Source organism: Scardinius erythrophthalmus, assembly GCF_964197995.2.
Source record: "Scardinius erythrophthalmus genome assembly, chromosome: 13".
NCBI classification, from domain to species: domain Eukaryota; kingdom Metazoa; phylum Chordata; class Actinopteri; order Cypriniformes; family Leuciscidae; genus Scardinius; species Scardinius erythrophthalmus.
In genome coordinates this window covers 20,989,393-21,012,017 of record NC_138233.1, presented here as the reverse complement: position 1 = coordinate 21,012,017, position 22,625 = coordinate 20,989,393, and the positions used below count along the sequence as shown (strand labels likewise).

The 22,625-nt window shown below is 40.5% G+C and overlaps 2 protein-coding genes across 2 annotated transcripts in view; one reads left to right on the top strand and one right to left on the bottom strand.

The window, feature by feature from the left end:
* mrpl11 (mitochondrial ribosomal protein L11) overlaps positions 1–3,055 on the top strand; it is a 38,465-nt gene extending 35,410 nt beyond the window's left edge. The window contains exons 4-6 of the mRNA XM_081383025.1: positions 164–257; positions 734–893; positions 2,033–3,055. Coding sequence (XP_081239151.1) covers positions 164–257; positions 734–893; positions 2,033–2,138 — 360 coding nt within the window. The 3' untranslated portion in view covers positions 2,139–3,055. The remainder of the gene's footprint in view (positions 1–163; positions 258–733; positions 894–2,032) is intronic.
* Positions 3,056–10,869: 7,814 nt separating this feature from the next.
* On the bottom strand, positions 10,870–14,860 carry npas4a (neuronal PAS domain protein 4a; the record flags this gene model as incomplete). Its single annotated transcript, XM_081383272.1, has 8 exons — positions 10,870–10,898; positions 11,012–12,777; positions 12,867–13,002; positions 13,249–13,358; positions 13,476–13,782; positions 13,867–13,969; positions 14,115–14,272; positions 14,686–14,860. 8 exons carry the CDS (start codon positions 14,858–14,860, stop codon positions 10,870–10,872), a joined length of 2,784 nt encoding a protein of 927 aa, XP_081239398.1.
* Positions 14,861–22,625: the final 7,765 nt, after the last annotated feature.

The following is a 22,625-nucleotide window of genomic DNA, read 5'->3' as shown; positions in this document are numbered from 1 at the left end:
ATATGTATGTATGTATGTATGTCTGTATGTATGTATGTATATATATGTATGATTATTATTTTTTTTTTTTTTTTTTTTTTTTTTTTTAAACCTGGCTCTGAAATTGATGAACCTGGGTCATTTTGAATGGGCTGAGCTTATCCCTCTTCTTTTTTTTCCTCAGTCGGACAGGACGTATGACCTGAAAATTGGGCAGCCCACTGTATCTTACTTCTTGAAACAGGCCGCCGGCATTGAAAAAGGAGCCGGAAAGACTGGTAAGCGAACCCTATTACGAGCAGGGCAGCTGTGGCCATACATCCTCCCTTCCATCTCTCAGCAGTCTATTTGTATATCTTGCCACTGCCTTATGTTTCAGTAATAGACAGACTCCCCCCGCGGGGTGTTTTGGTTCAGATTGAATTTTTTGACTGATGATATATTGATGATGAGCAGCACTGGTAGGGAGCCATGCAATTACTAAGAGGAACTCTGTGGTGAAGGTGGCATTTAAAAAAGGAGAATTATGGATTTGCTTCATTTTCATACATTCCACTCCACTTCAATTATTCTTTCTTATGCGCCCGCTCTTTCCCTCCCCCTCTTTCTGTTACCTCTCGCCTTCACCCCATCTCCACTTCCGATTTGCTCAATCATGACCAACCACACCTCCTGCTGGTTTCTCTTTCTGTGCTGCTGTGTTTCATCACCTCTCTCTTTCACCTTGTCCCCTTCACTTTCCCGTATCCATCAGGGCATGAGATCGCTGGAATGGTGACTGTGAGGGCCGTATATGAGATTGCACAGGTCAAATCTCAGGACGACAGCTTTAAGCTGCAGGACACCTCCATGCAGAACGTTGTCAAGAGCATCATCGGTTCCGCCAGATCCCTCGGCATCAAAATCGTCAATGAGTGAGAGTCCTTCAAACTTCATTCAACCACATTATTCACAACATACTACACCATTGAAATGTTTGAATACACTAACTCATTCTTGCCATTTTCCACATTTTATAACAATAGTAATGTCTTCAAAGCTAGAGAATAGCAGAAGTGGACGGTTATGTAATGACCAAAGACATTAAAACAAATATAAACTACTATTCAAATGTTTGGGGACAGTAATGTTTTGTTTAATTAATCATGTATGCATTCAATTGATCAAAAGTGACAATTCAGCTTTGATCACAGGAATAAATTACATTTTAAAACAATAAAATACAAAACGTATTTCAAATTTGAATAATATTTTACAATATTACTGTCTTTACTGTATTTTGATCAAATAATTGCAGCCTTGTTAAGCTTAAGAGACTTTCTGCAAATCCCACCAATACCCAGACTATTGAATGGTAGTGTATCTCTTAAAAAATATAATTAAAATTTTAGTTTTATGAAGACATTTATATTTAGGCATAATTTATATACAAAGCAATGTTTTCTTCATGTCTGGTCTCTACTGTGAGGTTTTAACATCCGTCTTTTCCTTGTATAAATATTTCAGACATCCCACCACCTAGTAAAGACCTTAATAAGAGATGTGAATAAATAATGGCTGAATAAATCAAGTCTTACTTCACACTCTCGCCAATGACTTCAGTTCTTGTGCTCATTTATGCCATTTCTCACGGTTGAGAATTGAGCTTGATTTGCAGGCTTTTAAAAATGAATCATAAAATTCATGTTATGTATAATTAATGCTTTAATAACACTGAGAGATTGTACGGGATGCTGCTAGCTTAGTTATTGACACTATTCATTTGAGAAGTGTTTGCTTGACACCTTCCAGAGCCTTTTCTATCCTGTCAAATGTCATTGCACCGTTGAAATCTGGCAACATTTTGACAGCCTGTTCTGCTAGCAGAGTCTGGCCTTTTTCTTAAGCCAAACTCTTTAATAAATGAGCCATGACGCCTAGGTGCAAATGCTCAGACCCATCATTATACTTGAAGGAAGAGCAAAGCTCGTTCGCTAGAAATGTTTGAAATTCTAATGTAATGTATCTGTTGATATGCCTGTAATCTCCGTCTTCTCTGTCATCCCTCTGTCAGCCTGTCACCGCTGGAGTACGGGGAGTTCCTCCGGGAGCGTGAGGAGAGACTGAAGGCAGAAGCGCAGGCAGCCGCTGCCGAGGCTGCGGGAGTAAAGAAGAAATGAAGAGCTGCTGTGTGCTAGTTATCATGACAAAACCCCCATTCACACGGATTCGTCCCACTATTCCGGATGTGTTTTTCTAATAAAATGCTGCTGTTTTACATCCAAACATATTGAAGTGTATTTTTTTTTCTCTCATTGTTGACTCTCCCACTAGCTCTTTTCTTTTCTCTGCCTCCTCCAACCTTTTTTTAGGCCTCTGAGACACTTTCACCTACTCTTTCTCTCGCATCCATCTCTTTTAGCCATCTCTGGGTAATAATTCAGGTTTTTTTTTAATAACTGCTGTGTCTTTGATACCTGTGCTGAAGTAGATTGGCCTTTGGCAACACGGTGACAAAAAAAAAAACGACAAAAAAATTTGGGTTGATATGCAAATGTCAAAGCAGGACACGTTTAATACTTATTTTAAGCAATTGTATGCACCCAAACTGGTAGAAAAGTTTGTCTCAGTCCCTTTGCTATAGTTTCTAATGTTTATCTTGCATAACTGATAATATTTTATGTGGGTTATGTAATCAGATTCCAAAAATGAATTACTTGTAATTAGATTATATTACGTTTTAAAATACTCAATCAGACTACTGTTACTTTTTACTTAATATTCACAAAATGGCAGCGAACAGTTTATGATTAATTGATTCTCTCTTATTCTTTTTCATCTTTTAAAAGCCTAATACTTATACAGCACCTGTAAAAAGTTTGGAAACATTAAAAATGTAAAGAATTGTCATGCTCACCAAGGCTGCATTTATGGAATAAAAAAAAAAAACAGTACTATTGTGAAATAGTACAAATTAAAATAACTGTTTTCTGTTTTTATGCAGTAAAGACAGTAATATTGTGAAATATTATAAAAATGTAAAATACATGTTTTCTATATGAATGTATATTAAAATGTAATTTATTCCTGTGATGGCAAAACTGAATTTTCAGCATCATTACTCCAGACTTCAGCGTCAAATACTCCTTCAGAAATCATTCCACAAAAATATGAAGCAGCACTACTGTTATTACCATTGATAATAAGAAAAAACACTATATAAGAAAATTTGACTATTGGGATAGAGCTTGGGAAAGAAACCTTGAAGTGCCAGACTGTGCAGGCAAACAGAAGATGTGTAATGGATGGTAATTTGTTCCATAATGGACTAGCCCGGCACTGACCCATTGAACAGTGAGAGACTTCTCAAGCACCGCCAAATCACTTTCCTCAAAGTCAAGTGCATTCGTGATTGTTTTCCGAAACGTTTGTCTATAGTGAGTGAAGTGCAGAGACTTTTTTTTCCCCCCCTTTGCGAATATCACAATAGACCATTTGGCTCTCTCTTTGATTTAAACGAGATTGCGGTGTCTGCACTCTATCTAGGCTTCAGTGACAGAGTGTTCTCCATGTCGCTGACTGCAATTTCATAAGAACGGAAGCACAAGAGACAATGACATGAAGAGGATGTGATTTCACGTGGCATCATGGCCCCACCCACTTATAGAATGATGGTCCAAATATAGAATGATGGCTGTTATATTTGGTGGTTATAAAGGGCAAAAGGCATCAGAATCTGTATCTTATGCATTAGATGAAGCTTGTCAATGTGCAGAATCTCAAAAGAGCCCTGAAGGGATTTAGAGGCAAGAGTCTTTCTCAGACACGGTCTTGTGGTCATATGAGATCCGCAGTGCGTTTTCGCTTTACAAATGAGATTTGCTGTTACGTAATCCAACCCTTCTTCATTATTATACACCTGTAGTGAACCCCACTCTTACACTACCTCATGAATATTGCAGTAAGTAGACCGAAGAACCCCACTTAGGAATCAAAAATTCAATGTTTGCCCTCATCTTTTAGTCCATATTAATACAAAATGGCCTGGGGCATAAACTAAAAAACAGAGAAACTCTTGTGCATATTAACGGCCGTGTCCATGCAAAAGTGACAGTGAATGCCACAGCATACAAAAGTGAGAGTACATGCTGCTATAAAAAAATATTTGCCTTTTGAATCTGTATTCAGCAATTTTCATAGAAATACCAGACATCAGAAAAGCAACATCAGCTGATATGCCATTAGGGCTAAAAGATAATGTCTGCTCCACTTCAAAGAACTACAGAAGAGGGGGGGTGTTTCCAAATAGGCAGCAATTTGAAGATATGTATAGCCTACACATCAGTGCAGTGGAGACTTCATAGAAAAAGCTTTTCAGGTTAGCTGAATGCTAAAATGAAACCTCAATTAATCTAAATCTATCTATCTGTTTGTCTATCAGTCAGTCTGTGACAAGATTTTGTCAATATGTCAATCGATGTACATAACTCATAATACATTCATTTGTTCCAATACAACAACAAAAAAAAACAGAAGAAAATGAAAATGTTCTTTTTCTTTAATTAGTTAGTTTTAATTGGTAATTTGATTAAGTTTCCTCATCCGAATATGTTCTGATACCTATTTGTGTAGAGGAGAGCAAGGCCACAACACATTTTTACTTTCGTCTACAAATATGTGGTCTTGATACACGTCACAGTGTGTATTATTTTTGTTTGTTTACCTTAAAAAAATTGAAGTGTAATTTGACAAATTCATGACCATATTTTAAAATGTTATCTAATAATAAAAAAATATGCAAACTAAAATATTCTGTCAATAAAATACAAATGAACGTTCAGCGATATCTTCCAACGGTTTTTTTTTTCTCCATAGAGTGTTGATATGGCAGAACAGTCATGCTAGAAACGTTTAAATAAAGTGTTACCTCACCCCTACTGTACCTATTGCATTTCTCTCAGCATTTTTCATTAGTCCCCTTTTGTAATCTCAGCATGAATATGAATCTTGGAAACGGTTTCCTTTGCTGAATATCCACGTTGTTTCTAATTTCAGTTAGCCTACGCTTTGTTTCCACAGAGTTCTCACTGGAGAATAAATTATGCTTTCTGGTAACACTTTACAAAAAGATTCCTTTAATTAACGTTAGTCAGACGTGGACAAAGTACACAACTTCCTTACTTCAGTGAAAGTACAAAATATACTTGTCAAATATTACTCCGTTACAAGTAAACGTTGTAAAGAGTAAAAGTACAGAAGTACTCGTTTTTAAAAGTAAAAAGTAAATGTCAATGCATTTTATTAGTCTTGCATTGTTGTAGCCTATGTAATACTTACTGTAGCCTACCTTATGCCTCTGAATCAATGCCTTTCTACCTACCCTCATATCAATATCAAATTTGTTTCTAGAACACAGTTCCAGTAGTGGGATTAAATGTGAGATTGAATAAGTGCACTCAATAACGTCCACAATGGTTTCGGACACCCAAATGGCTGTTCCCTCCAATAGTGCCCTATTTAAAGTTTTTTTGGCTTTTAGTATGAATACGTTAGCCTTAGGCTACTGTTATCTATAAGCTAGTGTGCTCCGAAACAGTGACAAAATTCGCATTTACAAGACCAAACCCATGCAACGTTGAAAATGAAAATCAGGTTGATGTCAGAATCCAACGTCATATTGACGTTAATCTCCAACGTTGGACAGACGTTGCATTGTGGTTGAAAATGAAAATCGGGTTGACGTCAGAAACCAACATAATTCGGATTCTGCCGTCAACCCCACTTTCATTTCCAACCAAAATCCAACATTTTAGTTCTGACGTCAATCCGACGTCGGGTTCTGACATCAAACCAACTTTCAACCATTTTCCAACCAAAATGCAACCCTGCAACTAAAAGCATCCCCTGACTGACGTTACTTTCTACTCAAGGACCTTGACAGAAATATAGTGGAGTAAAAAGTATGATATTTGTCTTTCAAATGTAGTGAAGTTAAAGTAAAAACTTTCCAGAAAAAATAATACTCAAGTAAAGTAAAGATAGGGCCTACTCAAAAAGTGTACTCAAGTACAGTACTCAAGTAAATCTACTTTGTTACTGTCCACCTCTGACGTTAGTTAATAAAAAATACGGTTGTTAATTGTTTGTTCATGTTAGCTCAGGTCCATTCAATTATTTACAGATAAACATTTTATTTTAATGATGTATTAGTAAATGTTGAAATTAATATAAACTATTAATACACGTGTAGGCTATTAATAAATGGATCTTTATTGTAAAATGTTACATTCTTCTGAACGCCAATTTTATTGAAAAGGCTTTTTTTTTTTTTTCTAAAATTGCGATTTAATCCACAAGGCTCTTTGAATGTCCACACGATGGCACTGCATGTTTAAAGACTGTTGCAGGTTGCTCACAGACTCGGGTGATCATCCTATGGTGAGTAACTCCCTACACTACATCCTAGAGAGTTACTGTAAAGCCCGAGAAACCAGTCAGATCTGTGTCCCTTTGTGCATAAAATTTATAATCACGCCATGCGTAACTAGATGCTTCTGTCTAAAGCCTGAGACAAATTTCTCAGACGCTTCTCTTCTGATCTTGGCTTCTGACTGATCGTCTTCGGGCCCCAGTGAGTGGCTTTGCTTTGATGTGAACTAACCTTTGTCAGCTGCCTCTACCAACTTCAAAAGTCTCTTTCTGCATAACGAATGCAAAAATTACTTTGCTTTTAAAGAGACAAAATGGAGTGTCATGCTACATATCTGTTTAATAAATGAAAATCATGCCAACCCGCGACGGGCTAATTAGGCTAATTCATGTTTTCATGTGACGTCGACGTCACAATCCAAATCCAAATATACATGTAAAAGTCACTCGCCAACATGTTTAGAATGGTCTAATTTTTAAAGAAAGCAGGTAGAATACTAATCTGTCTGGTTTGTAAAACAAAAGAAAAATTCTGTAATCATTTACTCACCTCATGTTGTTTCAAGTTTCTTTGCTCTGTTGAACACAATAGAAGATATTTTGAAGAATGTTGTAATCAAACAGGCACCCATTGACTTCCATAGTGGTGGGGGAAAACACTATGGAAGTCAATGGTGGCCTACGGCGGTTTGATTACCAACATTCTTCAAAATATCTTCTATTGTGTTCAACAGAAGAAAGAAACTCATACAGGTTTGGAACGACATGAGGTGAGTAAATGATTACCGAATTTTTATTTTTGGGTGAACCCAAAGGTCTGTGTGAAGGTCCAAAGGTCTGTACCATGAGGTAGTTGAATGAGCTCAGTGTTACAGGATTAGTTTCAAGTTTCCAAAACCAAAACCAATCAGACTTTGTTGGTCCCATGACATTGATAATTTAAAAATGATAATTCATGTGTAATAGATTAAGGCTAATAATTACTAATATCCAAATCACACAAAATAATTATTATTACAGACAATATTGTCTTTAAAAATCTCTTTTTGTGTAGTACTTTTAATTTAGAGTAGAAACTAGAAGAAACTTTAGAGTATTATGGCGATGAAAAGCCAAGCCACTTTTATTGTGCCTAAAACACAGGGTTGGCACAAACTAAACTGAAACATACCTGGCTAGGCTTATCCACCTTAACCAGCTTTACGGGTTGCTTCTCAAAACTCAAATTGATGTTTCCTTGTTTCCTCACTTCTACGTCCTTAAGCCAGTGACCCGGAAACCGATCGAACTCGGCCATCTTGAAGGACATCTCAGTTCTCTAAGTGCACCTTGAGGAGGCGAGGAATATGGAGCAAGGAATCTTCCTAAGGAGTCATGAGCGAGGATACACAGGTGTTTCCTTCCCTCGCATCCTATGTGGGTGGAGCTAAGACGCAAGGAAAGGAAGCAAGAGAAAGAGAATGAGAAGCACCCATGGTAAAAACCACAGGCTTCCACTTCCTAATGTGTGTGTATTTGTATGTTTCCACAAGGGGGAATCCGTTTTAATTTGTTTTATATTATATTTTATATCTTTCATAATTTATTATATGTATCCTTACTAATCTCTTGACAGCACTGATGACAATATATGTTCAGAGACTAAAGAAATTTTGTCTGTGTGATATATGTATAAACACTCAGACTCCTGAATGATTTCTATTCCATCATTTTTTTACAGGAGTGCTATGGACCCAGGGACCGCCAACCCAGAAACCCCAGAACGAAGAAGTAATATTTTCTAGGTAACATATTATAATTTTTATTAATAAAATTCCTTGCTGTTTCTCAGCTAGTGCAAGCTGGTAAACCATATTGGACCAGCAACAAACTATGTACCAGTCATACAAGCTTAAGTTGGTCAAGCTCTATCCATCCATCCATGCATCCAAACTGTAGTTTTCAATGATACATTTTTAGGATTACTACAGAGATGCATTTTATTTGACACTAGATGGTGTAAGAGAGCCAATCTGGGTTTCTGTGACACTGTTTTGTCTCAATAAGCTGCAATGGAGAAGCGATGAGAGGCTGGAACAAAATGTTCCCATGCTGACGCACAGCTTGGTTCTACTCTTTTATGGCAGATGGTTACTATACTTATGATGCTTGATTATTTCTAAGCTCCCAAGGTGCATTGTGCCTAAAAATAGTAGGTAAGAGAGAGAGAAAGAAAAGAGTTAGAGGAGATTGTGCTTTACATAAAAGATCTAGAATTGGGAGGAGGCTTTGAATCACAGCTTTTGGTGACTTAACATCGGTTGCTTTAATTGGCTGACTGGCTCTTGTACGTTAAATTCATTAGCATAGCAACACAGCTCTCTTCTCTCTCACATCTCGCTCTCTCTCTCTCTCTCTCCTTTTTGGGAAGGATGCTGTGAGGAAAGGGAGGAGGGGACTAAAATTGGTGCCCCTGAGCAGGAAAGCCCATATATGGAGTCTGATAATGCTGTCATGCGACGTCAAAATAGCAGGTACATTGAGTGTGGGCTGAGAGAAAAAGAGAGAGAGGAGAGGGGGGGGGGGCTACGTGCGTGTGGCATTCAGTACGTGAGTGCGTCAAAGCGGGAAGCTGACGGTCTGTGTGAGCGCCTCTGTGTCAAGTGCGTACGTCAGTCTGAGTCAGATAGCGCCTCATCGCGAGCGTGCGTCAGTGGTGTTGCTGAGCAGTCTGCACTCCAGGGAAAGAGTGAGGAGAATGCTCTTAAAACAAGGGATATGGGGATGATGGAGGAATGGGAGTGAGGAAAGGACAGTGGTTAGCAAAAGAGAAGGAAAGGAGGAACTAGAAACTGACACATGAGTACTTTTAAGTGCACTTTAATATAAATGCCTCTGTTTTGACAAACCAAATACACTTATCAGCGACACAAAAGAACACTGATCCACAATGTCCATTCTTCATAAATAGCATATGTCAAGTATGTTTTCATCTCATATGATACAAATGTCTCTGATATGTACAGACTGTTGTTTGTACAAATGTACAAATTATTACAATCTTTAACCATTCCGCATCATGCCTAGCTAGAGGCACGTGCACCAAGCACCCAGTAAATCAGCATACATACAATAAAATACTTTTTGTTTTTAAACGTAGCATGTAAATAGCTAGAACATAGGAATCAATCCTTTACTTGACCGTAGACAACTCTACGTTAGCATGTCGACACCATGGGCATAGAACCATTCTCAACCCGTGTCGATTAGTAACTGAATAGAAATAGAACTTCATCCCTATTTTCCTGCTCATTTTTTAAAACAAAACTTTGCTTCGTTTTTATAACCCCTCTCAAAAAAGAAGAATCAATCATTCACACAGTCATTTGTCACCACTCCACACCGCAGACAGCAAAGTTACGATGTCACTGTGGTATTCACTAAATAAAGGTGCTGTTTCTTTTAGGTCTGCAACCTCTTGATGTGCCAGGCACATAAGAGCTTCTGCAGATTGCAAGCATTACAAATATTGATGCTGCAAAAGTCCAGTGCAATTCCTTCTAGCCATGCCCATCAGAGTAGCCGACCGAATGGATTCGTTACTCCTTCGCTCAGTAGTAGCTAGAAATAAGTCCAGTAATGTCCGTGCATGCAAAGCCATGCACAATATTTTCTCCCTCTCCCTGGCGGCTTCCGCTGCAGATTTTGTCCACCGGCCAGTAGGAGAACAATGTGAAAACTTGACTTGTCTTGCACACAAAGTGGAATTCGTTCACATTTGTACATGTGAAATGATATGTTCAAGAAATGCATTCACAAACTCGAAGCCCAATGTAGTCTGAATTCTGTCATTTATATTATCATTAGTTACTGAGCTGAAAGATTAGACTGGAAAGTCAATCAGCTGTGGTAAGCATGCTGATATTATTACTTTTACAAACTGTTCACTTTTTGAACTGACCAAATATTGATCTATAATGTGAATACTTTCCACACATTGAACTTTGTGTATGTGTGATGCTGGATGACAAGCATTGAGCCATATAAGCTATCTGTTGTTTCTCAATGGAATTTGGAATCTTTTTTTCATGTCCTCAAAGTTCACAACTGAGTTTCACTACAAGTGAATACAAATGCAAGTCTGTAAGTTGGTTTACACTTACATAGTCAGAGCTGTAACTCTCACTCATATAAGCTCATGTTACATTATAGCAGAAAGACATAAATTGATCTCTTAGTCCTCTTAGGACTTGTTACACACTAGTATATTGCATTGCTACCAAAGGGTTGCACTATTATGAACATAAATGAATGGATAATTAGATGAACAATTGTGAACATGACTGTTTACTCTCATTGGATTCGAGAACGTTCAAGTCTTTTTTGGCATTATATACATTATGTATATATTTATACAATTAATTAATATTCACTTTTCAGCAAAAGTAGCTCCATGAAATATGACAATATGCCATACTTAATGAAGTAAGTCACAGACTTATTTTAGAACGGAGGATCACTTCCACTCCCATCTGTAAGACAAAAAGAAGGAACAGAGGACATAATGTTATTAACAATAATACTAATGTCAGTTTGGCAAAAGTGGCAACGCAGAAGTGTGATCAACAAAAAGACCAACTCTCACCTTTGCGGAAGCACTGTTGCGGTGCATGACATTGGAGTTGATACAACTCAGGTTGTTGCCCCAGGCCGGGGGCGATCGAGGCACCTGCCCCAAATATGGGTTCCAGGGCGGCCAGCTCCTCGAGGAGGGACTGGGCGCAGGGCAGGCCGGGCGGCGCAGGGCTGACAGGCGACGAGACAGGCACCGAAGCGGGGGAGGCGGTCAGCTGCAGTGGTGGAGATGTCGGTATGCCCATGAATAGAGGCGATGATGCTACCTCTGTCTCCATCGCAACTTCGCCTGCCGCCTTCCCATCTGCCATGTTGTCTGCGTTGACTGGCGACATCATAGCCCCTCGCCCGGCCTCATTGTTACAGTGCGCCGATTGGACGCTACAGAAGTGACCGGCACTCACAGCAGAGATCCCGTCAAAGTGCAAGGGTGGGCACCAGCACTCAGGAGAGGAGGGGGGGCTGGAGTGAGAGGAGTAAGAGTGAGTCGGTGAAAGGGGAGGGGAGGATGTGAGGTCCTGGAGAAGGGTCTCTAATATACTCTCTTCAAACAGAGATTCGTCATCAGAGAAGATGGGCAGGTCCAGGCCTTTCCAGGACTTGAGTGTGTAGAATTCACCAAACAGTGGGACTGTATCAAGCCCTGCAGAATTCAGAGACGGAGACTGAGAGCGTTCAGAAATGGTGGAAGGAACCAGCTTGGCCAGGAATGGATCTAAGTAGAAGCCCTCTGCTAGTGTGCTGATGTGCTGGGCTAAAAGCGAGATCTCCGTTCTCTCTTTTTCTCTCTCACGCAGTGAGGAGAAGAAGGACAGGCTTGGCTGTTTTCCAGGTGAGGCTTCAGGTGTGAGGAGACCGTCTGGTGGGTAAGTGAGTGGCCCATGGGGGACGTCAACATACAGTGGACCACGGACTTCCGGTAAAGTCATGACCGTGCAGTCACCATCACCTGGACTGTCAGGAGTAGGAGGGAGTTTTTCATAGAGCGACCCACTGCAAGGCTCCACTGGGAAGAGGATATCTGTGGTTGGAGATGTTATTGTCAGTGGCAAAAGAGTCGAGAGTGTTGTCGTTGGAGGTGGTGTGCTGCCTTGTGGGTTTGATGGCTCAGATGGAGAAAGAGATGGAGCCGTCGTTGTTGTTGCTGTTGCAGTTGAAGCAAGAGGAGATGGTGAGGTGGCACCGGTAGGGTCGAAGCTGAAATGAGGCTCCCCGAAGGGAAAATTGCTTCCACCTAGTTGAGGTGTGTATGGGGGTGTGCACACAAACTCCTTGGTCTGTTGGGTCTCGGAGGTAGGTACAGGTGGAAGAGGAAGGGGCAAGGCTGGTAGAGGAGGATCTATCTGGAATGCCGGTGGCAGCAGAATATTCTGAGTGAGGAAGTCCAAGTCAGACACTGTTGCAACCGTGACTGGAATGGGAGATGATGCAGAAGATGGACTGGCCACAGGTTCACTTGGCTCATGCTGGAAGAAGCTCTCTTCTTCCATAGAGGAGAGACTGGAACGTGGGCCACTCTCCAGTTGTACAGGCTCCATTGAGGAGCTGCCACCTTGTTCCTCAGTAGATCCTGCACTGCATGCGGCCGTGCTGAAGTCAAATGACTGCCCAGAGAGGCCACTACTTCCTGGCGTGAACACTTGGTCAGGGCTTGAGAGTGTTTCTGGACTCTGTAAGCTTAGGCTTTCTTGTTGGGAAGTGCTTGAACCCAGCACCAAGGAGAGCTGGGTCTGTTCAGAGCTCAGCTGCTGCCTGATTGACCAAGCCTCTGTCTCACTGTGGCAAAGAAAAAGAGTGATATTAGTGATATTCCTACTTCAACTTGGGTTATATACTTGACTTGATAGATGTAGGCTGAGCCTTACCTGATGATGTAATTGTTACTGACAATGGGGTTTTCCCCAGTTTCCAGCTGCAAGACCATATAAAGCCAGACCCATGAGTGATCTGTAGTCTCAACACGAACCACCATCTCTGCTCTGCCCTCTCCTCCCTCTCTCACTGTGTGGTGAAAAGAAAAGATGGGAGAGTCAAAACATATTCAACTCCTTGTGAGATTTAATGTCATGTCTTGGTGGGTAGTCAGAAATGCTTTTTCACTATTGATGCGTATTGCTCTGTATTGCTCGCTGTGAGTGTCAAATGTTGATAGGGAACTGTGAGGTACGAGAGTGCTCATGCTAGGCCTAACCGAGCAAATGAAGCTGAGAATATTTTTTTGTTTATTCATTTAGGAGTGAGACTCACATAGGCTGCAGTGCTGAGCTGAGGCGTGTGAAAGATCCTGAGGATGCAGGAAGCTGTACCAAGATTGGGACCGCAGAATCTCCACATTTAGTCCCAAATAAACATTCACACTGAAAGTTGGAAAAAGATAAATGGTAAGGAAAATTGTATCTTTTAAAAACACATTATTATAAAATTCCTTTTCATTTATAATTTTATTTATAAAAATACTAGTCATTTAACCTCACCTGTCTTGTGCTTCCTGAAGTCTCATGTCACGGCTATGCTGAGAACGGAAACATGGCAGGAAGAAGTTGCTCTCTAGTGTTGGAGCTGAAGATTGTTCTCTGTCCGGGGCAATTCCCCCTTGGGAAGTGTGAGGCTCCAGAGGAGCACAGAAACATACCCACACTGGGTTGGAAGTCCAATAAGATCCTGGGGAAGACTCATCGGGAGTTTCTGACAGGCAGTGGGCTCGGATTAAAACAAGCTTATTGCCTGCACTCTGCCTACGCACTGATTTGGAGGTGTTGAATCTGCAGCGGAACAGACGATCTAAGGGGGAGAGGCACAAAATAATGAGTCCTTGCATATCTTACATGTATTATCTGTATGTGTGTCAAATTTTAAAGATCTTACCTGTGTCAGGTGAAGTTGGAGGCACCAGGTTACTCCTCATAATAAAGTGGTCTGCAGTGTCTATTATGTCGTACACACTGTCCCCTTGAGCGACCAAATCTACCTAAATATTCAAAAGAGAATATACTGTAGGTGAATGTCCTCTTTAATTCATTTTGCTTATAAAAAGACTGAAATAACATGAGATGAAAGGGAGAGGAAGGCTATAAAGATTTAATGAGAATAACTGTTATGTCTGCTTTACTCACCATTGAGTGTCCGAGGTGCTCTGAGACGCTGTCTGACAGGTACAGTAACTTTCCTTCACCAGTCAATAGCATGAGAAAGCCTGGCATAACTTGAACCAACTCATTCAGTTCATGAAATGAGAGGAATCCCGTGGTTGCTTCAGCACTGCTAGCTGTATCTGAAAGAAGTAATTTCAAGTCTGAATAAACTATCAAACTTCATCCATATATAAAACATCTAGTACGAAAGAAAAATTAGTTAGCACTATTTTCAGCACCATGGACAGCGTTTATGTTTCAGTACCATGGAGAGAAATTGCGTTCTAAAGCGATGTTTTCACTACGTTCTTTTGTATCTTTAAAGAGATTTCTTAATTCATATTACCAAACAGAAAAGCAGCTCAGATATTTCTACAAAAAAAAAAAAATGTAAGATGCACCTGTTGCATCTACTTGCGGCAATAAAAGAGTAATATACAGCAATGTCTCAACACAAACTCATATCTAAAAAGCTTCTTCTAATTTCATGCTTTTATTCTAATTGCACTGCAGTCTTTTATTCGACTATATTTGCAAAACAAACGATATTTACCTTGGCTAAAGAAGACAGACTTTCTCGTGTACATGCAAGCCAGCGACATGATGTGAAGATAGGACAGCCGGGACTTGTCCGCATCGGAGATAGGCAACAAGTCCTTCAGGTTCCTAATCTCCGCGTTTATTTGGTCCCTTCGGGCTTTAGAAGCTCCTTTAGTGGAACGATACATTGTGGTTACTAACGGAAGATAGCTGTTTCTGAGGTTCGCTGAAAGTGTTGACTATTGTGCAAGTTGAGAAAAGTGTGATGCTCTTTCCCAAAAGAGTTCAGGCGTGTTCACAGGTGTGTCATCTCAGCACATGTCCAGAGTACGGCTGCTCTTCTCCTTTCACCTGCCTCTCCCGGGTTTCCCCCTGCGGTTCCGCCACAGCGCCTGGCTCAGGTTCCGAACCGGAGGATGGATGGAGTCAGTCGGCTGCTGCTGAAGCCGTATCTCGCCCAGATATCAGGAGTCCGTAAATCTGGTAGAGTTACATTGCAAGCCAGTAACTTATATAGGCTGGGACTCCACCAGTGTAGGGGGGCTCCCAACGCGCCAACACCGACGTAAAAAAAGAGCGCGAGGGGAGGGGGGAATGGAGTAAAAAGGGGGGAGGGGAGGGGGGATTTATAGGTCTCATATCAGTGCAAGCAATGCTGAAATTCACTCATCTCACCCCTCCCAACCCTTGCGCTCTGACTCTGCTCCGACGTCAGCATCCCCTCTCTCCATTGATGACGTTGGCTTGAAATCGGGAGCTCCGGCGACGCAAAAAGCCCGATTTGGACAAAACCTAGCAATGGGCGGGGACAGAGAGTGAAACGTAGACGGAGTCACCGCACTCCAGTGTAAAGACGTGTGTAGAGAAAGGGGAGGTGGAGGGGGGGCTGTTTCTGAGCTGCATACGAACGAGACCACTCTGCCCGAATTCTCTTGCTGATTGCCTCCAACTGACCGAATTCAGATGTGATTCAGAAACTGATTCCTATATTGTATTACAATGTCTTGCACTGCATGTTCATGGATGCAGAAAGGGTTTACATGGAAGCACGGATGCAATCCCTGACATTTTTGCTGTTAACTCATGTCTCACTGCGTTATTTGCATCATTTTCCACATTTTACAAGCTCTGTGACCACAGAATGAACCCTTAAACAGATTTCCATTAAAAAAAAGGCAGATTATAGTAGCTCTGGCAGCATGCGGGACACTGCAGTGCTTGTGATGGCTTTAAATTCAGCAGTGCATTTGTCCCAGTGAACCAGACGGTGTAAACGAGAACACTGAAATATCTGCTTTATTGTTACATAAATGCTTTCTCTCTGTCCTTATAAGGGAAACATGGGGCAATCATAGACAAGGACAGCAGCTGTATTGAGTTATGTCTTATGAGTTTGTGTGCGTACGCCGACATTGTGGGGAAGAGCCAATGGCTCACTCAGAATCTATCAGCGCAATATGTAGTCACAGACTCAGTAATATGGGACACAAAATTGGTTGCTTCATTATGAACTTGAGATGCTCCCGACGAGCGCAGTCTGAGTGAGAATTAAATGGACATCAGGTTTATCCATCACAACTGACTAAATAGATTCTGTGATTCCTATTTCTCAGAAAATGAGAACTGTAAGGGAAGCCTCAGTTTGTTTAAATGTATAAACTCAGTTGTTTTGTGCACTGTCTCAAAGTTCGGTTTGATTTGTCTGCTTCGAATTAGGCTGAAGTACAGGCTAGCTCATTGTTGTAATCAAATTTACTCGTGAGATATCCCGCTTTATTTTAAACATTTGAACATTGGAAGCAAATAGAAATGCATAAAACAGATTAACGATTTTTAATCGCTCTCACAGTTGTCATGTGGTCTATATATAGGCTACACTCTCATATTTTCTGCAATCTAATATCCATTATGATCACAAATCATATTATAAACCACGTTTGAAATTTCACTTTCAAGTTCTACTGCACCTCAGTGTGCTGGTCATGATTTAACCTCTAGCTCTTTTTAATTGGTTGCACACTCTGTATTGCACCACTCCACTAATTAACTTAAAATACCTGTCAAAAAATGTCTCGTTTAACTCGCAAGCTCGACTGACGCCTATATGCATCCTCTTTGGACAGTTTGTTCCATCCGCAATGTGGACAAGACGAGTGTCACAGACAAAAGTCTCGTGCGCTCGCTGCGGTCCTGCCATTCGAGTCGATTCGTTTTCAGAAGAGGAAGCGCGGTAGCCTGTTCACTGAAGGTGAGCTATTTTTAGCAACATGCAGAAACTCCAGTGCTTTTAGGAAAGTTACAGTGTTATCCATGTGGCTTGGCGAGGTTCAACGATGCAATATCATACGTTACATTTTCATTCATGATAAATAACCAATCCCAATCATTAAAAAATATACACCTGGATAGGAATATCTATTCATTTATCAGTACAAAGCTATTTTAGAAGTATTAGCCTACTCTTTTAACGGTCCTTCTCAGAGGCACGCGCACATCACTGAAACCTGTTGCGCGCGTGAGATGACCGTTTCGCTTTTCTAAAATTAGCTTTTGGATAGTCGCCTGACAAACGCACTCAAAGAGCTTCACCGTCCTCGGCGACACATTTAGCCTTTTTAATAATGCATTTGTGTATATTTGTGTATGAGTAATTGAGGGTCGAAAAAGATTTATGCGAGAATCTAATTTCTGTTTTTGTTGTTTTCGGCTAGAATTCTCCCAACCCAAATTCCATCTTAAACGCATTTGAAACAAACCAGCTTGAGCAGGATGGGTGATTGGCTAACCGGTTTACGTTGGTTTAAGAAATTATTTTCAACATAAGAGAAGTTTTCAATAAGCTCGGATCACATTTAATGCAGAAATTGTATACAGCATGAAAAACAATCATTTGTGCAAATGCGTTTATAGTGGGATTAGCAGAAAAGAATCCAGAGAGCGTTGCTATACACAGGACTCTTAATTTCCCTTTAGGATCTCATTAACCAAATGAATGTCTTGTTTGGTAGGCCCTAGTCTATTGACTAAGTTTTGATTTAGCTCCTAAAGCATCTTGTACTTGCTAAGACTAATTAAGATGCTCTCAAATTCAGTGGCAGAATCATACATTAGCTAATGCTGAAGATAGATCAACCCGATCCCTAATGATCCATCCTTCAGTGCGCCGTCCGTGATTAAACCCTGGCAGTGGTCACCCTTTAACAAATTTCACCTCTTAAAATAGTTGGCAGGTTTTTCTGTTCAGCCAGCCCACAGAGTGATTCAGAAACACTGAAGCGTGCCAGGCTTTCTGTGTGGCTTTCTCAAGGTATAGATTGTATGAATAGCCTCTGCTCTTTGGCATCTTCAAAAGAGGGACAGTACAATATGGAACACCAGCGTTCAGCCTTCATCACCCATTTATGTTCAACTGAATGCAGTCCAAGAGCAAATTCTTATAAGAAAGACCTATTGTGAGGATAAAGTTTAATAATCCTTCGGCTTTCTTTACAGACCTTAATAAGAAGAATTGCACAAAAGAATACCAAAATAATGCATTTCCTTCCTAATTCAGAATCATTCACACAAAATCTAGGAAAGCTATGTTAAAGGTGAGGATAAAACGAGCCCGATCTCACGGGAAAACGTACAAATTCTACGAGGTGGCTTATTCGTACGAATTCATACGACCTGACTCGTACGAATTAGTACGTTTTTTGCAAAATCGTACATATTTTACGAATTGGCCAATTCGTATGAATTCATACGAATGACCTACCCCTGACCCCGCCCCTAAACCTACCCATCACGTGGGTTTAGACAAATCGTACAAATTTGTACGAGTGAGGTCGTACGAATTAGTACGAATTAGCCAACGTTTTATCATTCGTACGAATTTGCCTTTTCAAAGTGTTCCATTTTTCATACTTGTTATGTTGCAATCCAGGTTTTGAAGGCAGAAGATAAACGTTCAGTGTTTGACTGCCGGATGTGAGTAAATGGATAATGGCCAGCATGATACAGTATCCCACTGTTAGCAGTATATCCCAGGGAACAGGAAGAAGTCATTATGCCTGTGCCCAGAGTACATGACTGAGTTGACTGTGCCCACTTGAAGCCTCCTATAATTTTACACACAGTGGACAAAAATAACAATGAATTATTCTAGTCTTTTCAAGTATGAATGGTTACTTTTTAATTCATTTCAAGACTTGTGTGCAGGAACGTTAAAGATAATGCGATTTATTGCAAATTTATATCACCCATCTTGTCATGCATTAAAATACAAATGCGTTATGTTTGGACCCATCTGAGGTAATTCTAAAGTCATCTGTGCAAGTTTAATCCTGCTTTTCCGTCAAAGACTTTTGTGAGTACAATCAAACTGCGAAAAAATGCTTTAATGAGAAACAAAATGTCATTGGCCTCTTGTGCAGTTGAAGTACGTTGTTCCTCTATCTCAAGATTCTTTCTCTCCGCACTGCTGTTTATTTTTACACAGAGAGAATCAAGGTCTTCACTCTGCCTCTTGAAAGAAAGGAGCTAGCCTGTCGCCTAGCAACACCTCCCACTCCTGCTGAAGCCAGAGTAAGAGAAGAGAGGAAGAGGAAGGATTGAAACAGTCTGAAAGTGAGGAGAGAGATAGAGGTAAAGAGTAAGGTGTGGGGTTGACTTTAAAGGCGAGAGAGTCCAGCACATCATGTGCCGGTATGTTTCCGTTGTCTAGCCTACTGAGAGGCCAATGAAGTTGCACCTGTCGTGGTATTTAAATAATCTAGATTTAAGTAGAATAAATTATCTAATGCATTGTTCAGCCGTGGTTCAGCGCTGGTTGATTCATATAAACTACTGTGAGTGAGCAGATGTAACACTCAGACACCCACACACTCCCTCCCTCCCTCCCTTCCCCATCTCTGTCAGAGATACTTCCCCAGCCTGCAGCCGGGTGAGGTTTTTTTTTTTTTTTTGTGCAGTGTATTTTTAGACCCAGGGCTCAGAACAGTGGGAAAATGACTTTTGCTGAAGTATTTCTATCTCTCTTGTGCTTTTCAGTGTCTGTGAATGGTGACTGTACTAATTCATGACTCTTTTGTACATTTTCATTGACAAATGTCAGTACATGCTTTAGTTTTTGCATATCTTTCCCTTTAAATCACTTTCTCCATTTTTTTTAAAGAATCATTTCCACCAGTCTATAAATAGTCTAGAAAAAGCGTTCTTTAATTCCATACGGTCTATTTTCTCCCTCTTACTGTTTAAGCTCACTACTCAGTTCTAGCGCTACATGCCAGCACATTTTGCTCTCACCCTTCTTTTTCGCTCCCTCTCTCTCTCTCTCTCTCTCTCTCTCTCTCTCTCTCCCTTCATAAGTTGTTGCTGATGCAAGGTTGCCATGGTGACGTGATGTAGATGTGACATCAAAACAGACCTCAAGCAGCAGATTTTTTTCCCTTTTCAGTCTGTCGCTCGCTCTCTGTTCTCCCATCTCATTTCATATTACGCCAAAGGCATTGCATTACAAAACACCTCCATGAGCTTCTGATCTAAACCTCACAAAAAGTAAGAAAGATGCAATTCCTTTTAAAATAATGCAGCTCTTAGTGACCATAAGAGATCCATTTTTCTTCGCCATTCAGGTCTGCCTTTGATAGTAGCAAGAAAATGATCAGTGATTCAGCGTGTGCTTCTTCTTTCTCCTTGCCCATCTCTGTGCATTTCAAATCTGACTGTAATGTTCTCAATGTGTAGTGCAACTGTCTTTAAAACAATATTTGTAGTACCCAGGGTTGCTCTTCATCCCTCTCACAGTAGTGTGTTTGAAACATGTTGAAAATCTAGGATTTAAAAATCCTTTTAAGTCAAAGAAAAGAAATTACTAAAATGCATAAGAATATATTTTAATATATTGTTAAATAAGAATAATATCGTGTGGACTATTTCTAGGAATCTCGATGTACATGTTAATTTGCCAGTTCAACTAATCATTCAAATTGTTATATGCCGATTAAAATACAACTTAGAGAATAGAGAATATATATTAAATTAGAAAAATGCAAATGCAAGGTCGACAAATCAATGGAAAAACGAGAGGACGTGAAGTTTGATGAAGCATTGCATAACTATTAGAAGAGAAGAGAGTGGGCAGAGATGGTTAGAAAGAGGAAGAGAATGAGGAACAAGCAGGGAGGGGGGGAGAAAGTAAGGTACTTCAGTGGCTTTTTTTAGCTCCAGGCTAAAGTTACGATTATTGCTTTTATCCATCCTCAATTTCCCCTCGACTCCCTCTCTTTGCAAGCAAATATGTATTTCCCCCTAGGAACCGCTATTTTCTCCATGATTAGTGATCATTTCAGCAGCGTGAACGCTTCCGCACAGTTGGCAGTAGAGAAGCAGAATGACCTGTGTCATTCACTATGGCTGGATTTGAACAATAGAAAGTTTTTTTTTTTTTGGCTCACTGAATCATTGGTATGAATTTATGAATGGGGAGTCCATTACCTGACAGTTTCTCAACTCACGCTCTGAATCACTTGTGCCGAACGAACACCAAATCTGCTTATAAGGGTCATATGATAAGAAATCATATTTTCCTTCATCTTACGAAATAAGAGGTTAGTGCATCTGTATGAAATGCACAGAAACTTTCAGAACCCAAAATTTCCTTCCTAGCAAAAACAAAGACAATCTATTGAAAGTAAGCAACAATGGATTGTTCCAAACTCCTTTAATGAAAAAGATTTGGTGAAGGTTTACTTTGAAAATTTTTCACTCAGAAATTGCTAGTAAGTTTCAACGCATTCTCATGCTTGGGCGTCATATACTGACGCTTTTGAAATTTTGTCTACATCGAATGCACTTGGCAACCTTTAGCGTCAATATGAGACGCACAGAGCTTTGTTCGGTTATGGGTAGGTTTAGGTCTGGTGTAGGGTTAGGGTTAGACCGCTAGGAGGCGCCTTCTGGCCCATATCTATCTGCGTCTCATATTGACGCTTAAAGGCCTCATTATACTTCTGTCCACATTGACGCGCATGCAGAGGGAGCGTGTGAAACCCAAGGGAGCGTTCCTAGCAGACCAATCACAGCGTTTGCGTCTGCGTAGAGTTGATGCGTTGTTAAATTTTTGGAGAGGTGCACGTCAGGGTACGCCGAAGGGTACCCGCGCTACACACAGCCTACGACGTAGCTACGGCGTGAGTTTGACGCAGAAGTATAAATAGGCCTTAAAGGGTGCCATGTGCGTTCGATGTAGACGAAATGTCAAAAGCGTCAATATATGACGCCCTACGGGCTGTAAGTTTCCCAAATAATTACAAAGAACAGGCAAGTAACTCACTGAATTAAATGTGAAATTTGGATGTAGAAAGACTGATATACAAAATTATGTAATGAAACTCTAGAAGGCGCAGGCGGAAAGGTCCTTAACTCAATCTGCTTGCAATTTCACCATTATCTATAGGACATAGCTGATTGGTTCCTGCTGTATCAGTAGTCAGTCAACTCGCTGATCAACATTTGGGTTTCAGAAACCCTCCACCTTCCCTACGTTTACACGTGGCCTGCTATTTTCATAAACGGACATTTCACCCTCACCGTTTTCAAAAATAACATTGTGCACACCTGTCAGTTTTCAGAAAAGTGTTCGTTTACACGAACCCGTGTATATATGCCGTCAAGAGCATGCCAAACCTGTAGGTGGCAGTGTAACGAGAAGCTCAAGCCCACGTTAGCCAATTAGAATCCTGAAAATAGCAACAACAGCAACGAATCACTTCCTCTTTCTCTTTTGAACAAGGTCGCACTTTTGACGCAGGTGCAAGTTCTGTCGCACATTGTGACGTCGGCTGCCTAAAACTCAGTTTTTCTCAGTTTACAAGCAAACGTGCAAACGAAGTTTTCCAAAATCTCCACTCTGGCCGGAGTTTTTAGAAAGAATCGTTTTCAGAGGCGAATTCTCCGTTTGCGTGTAAACGA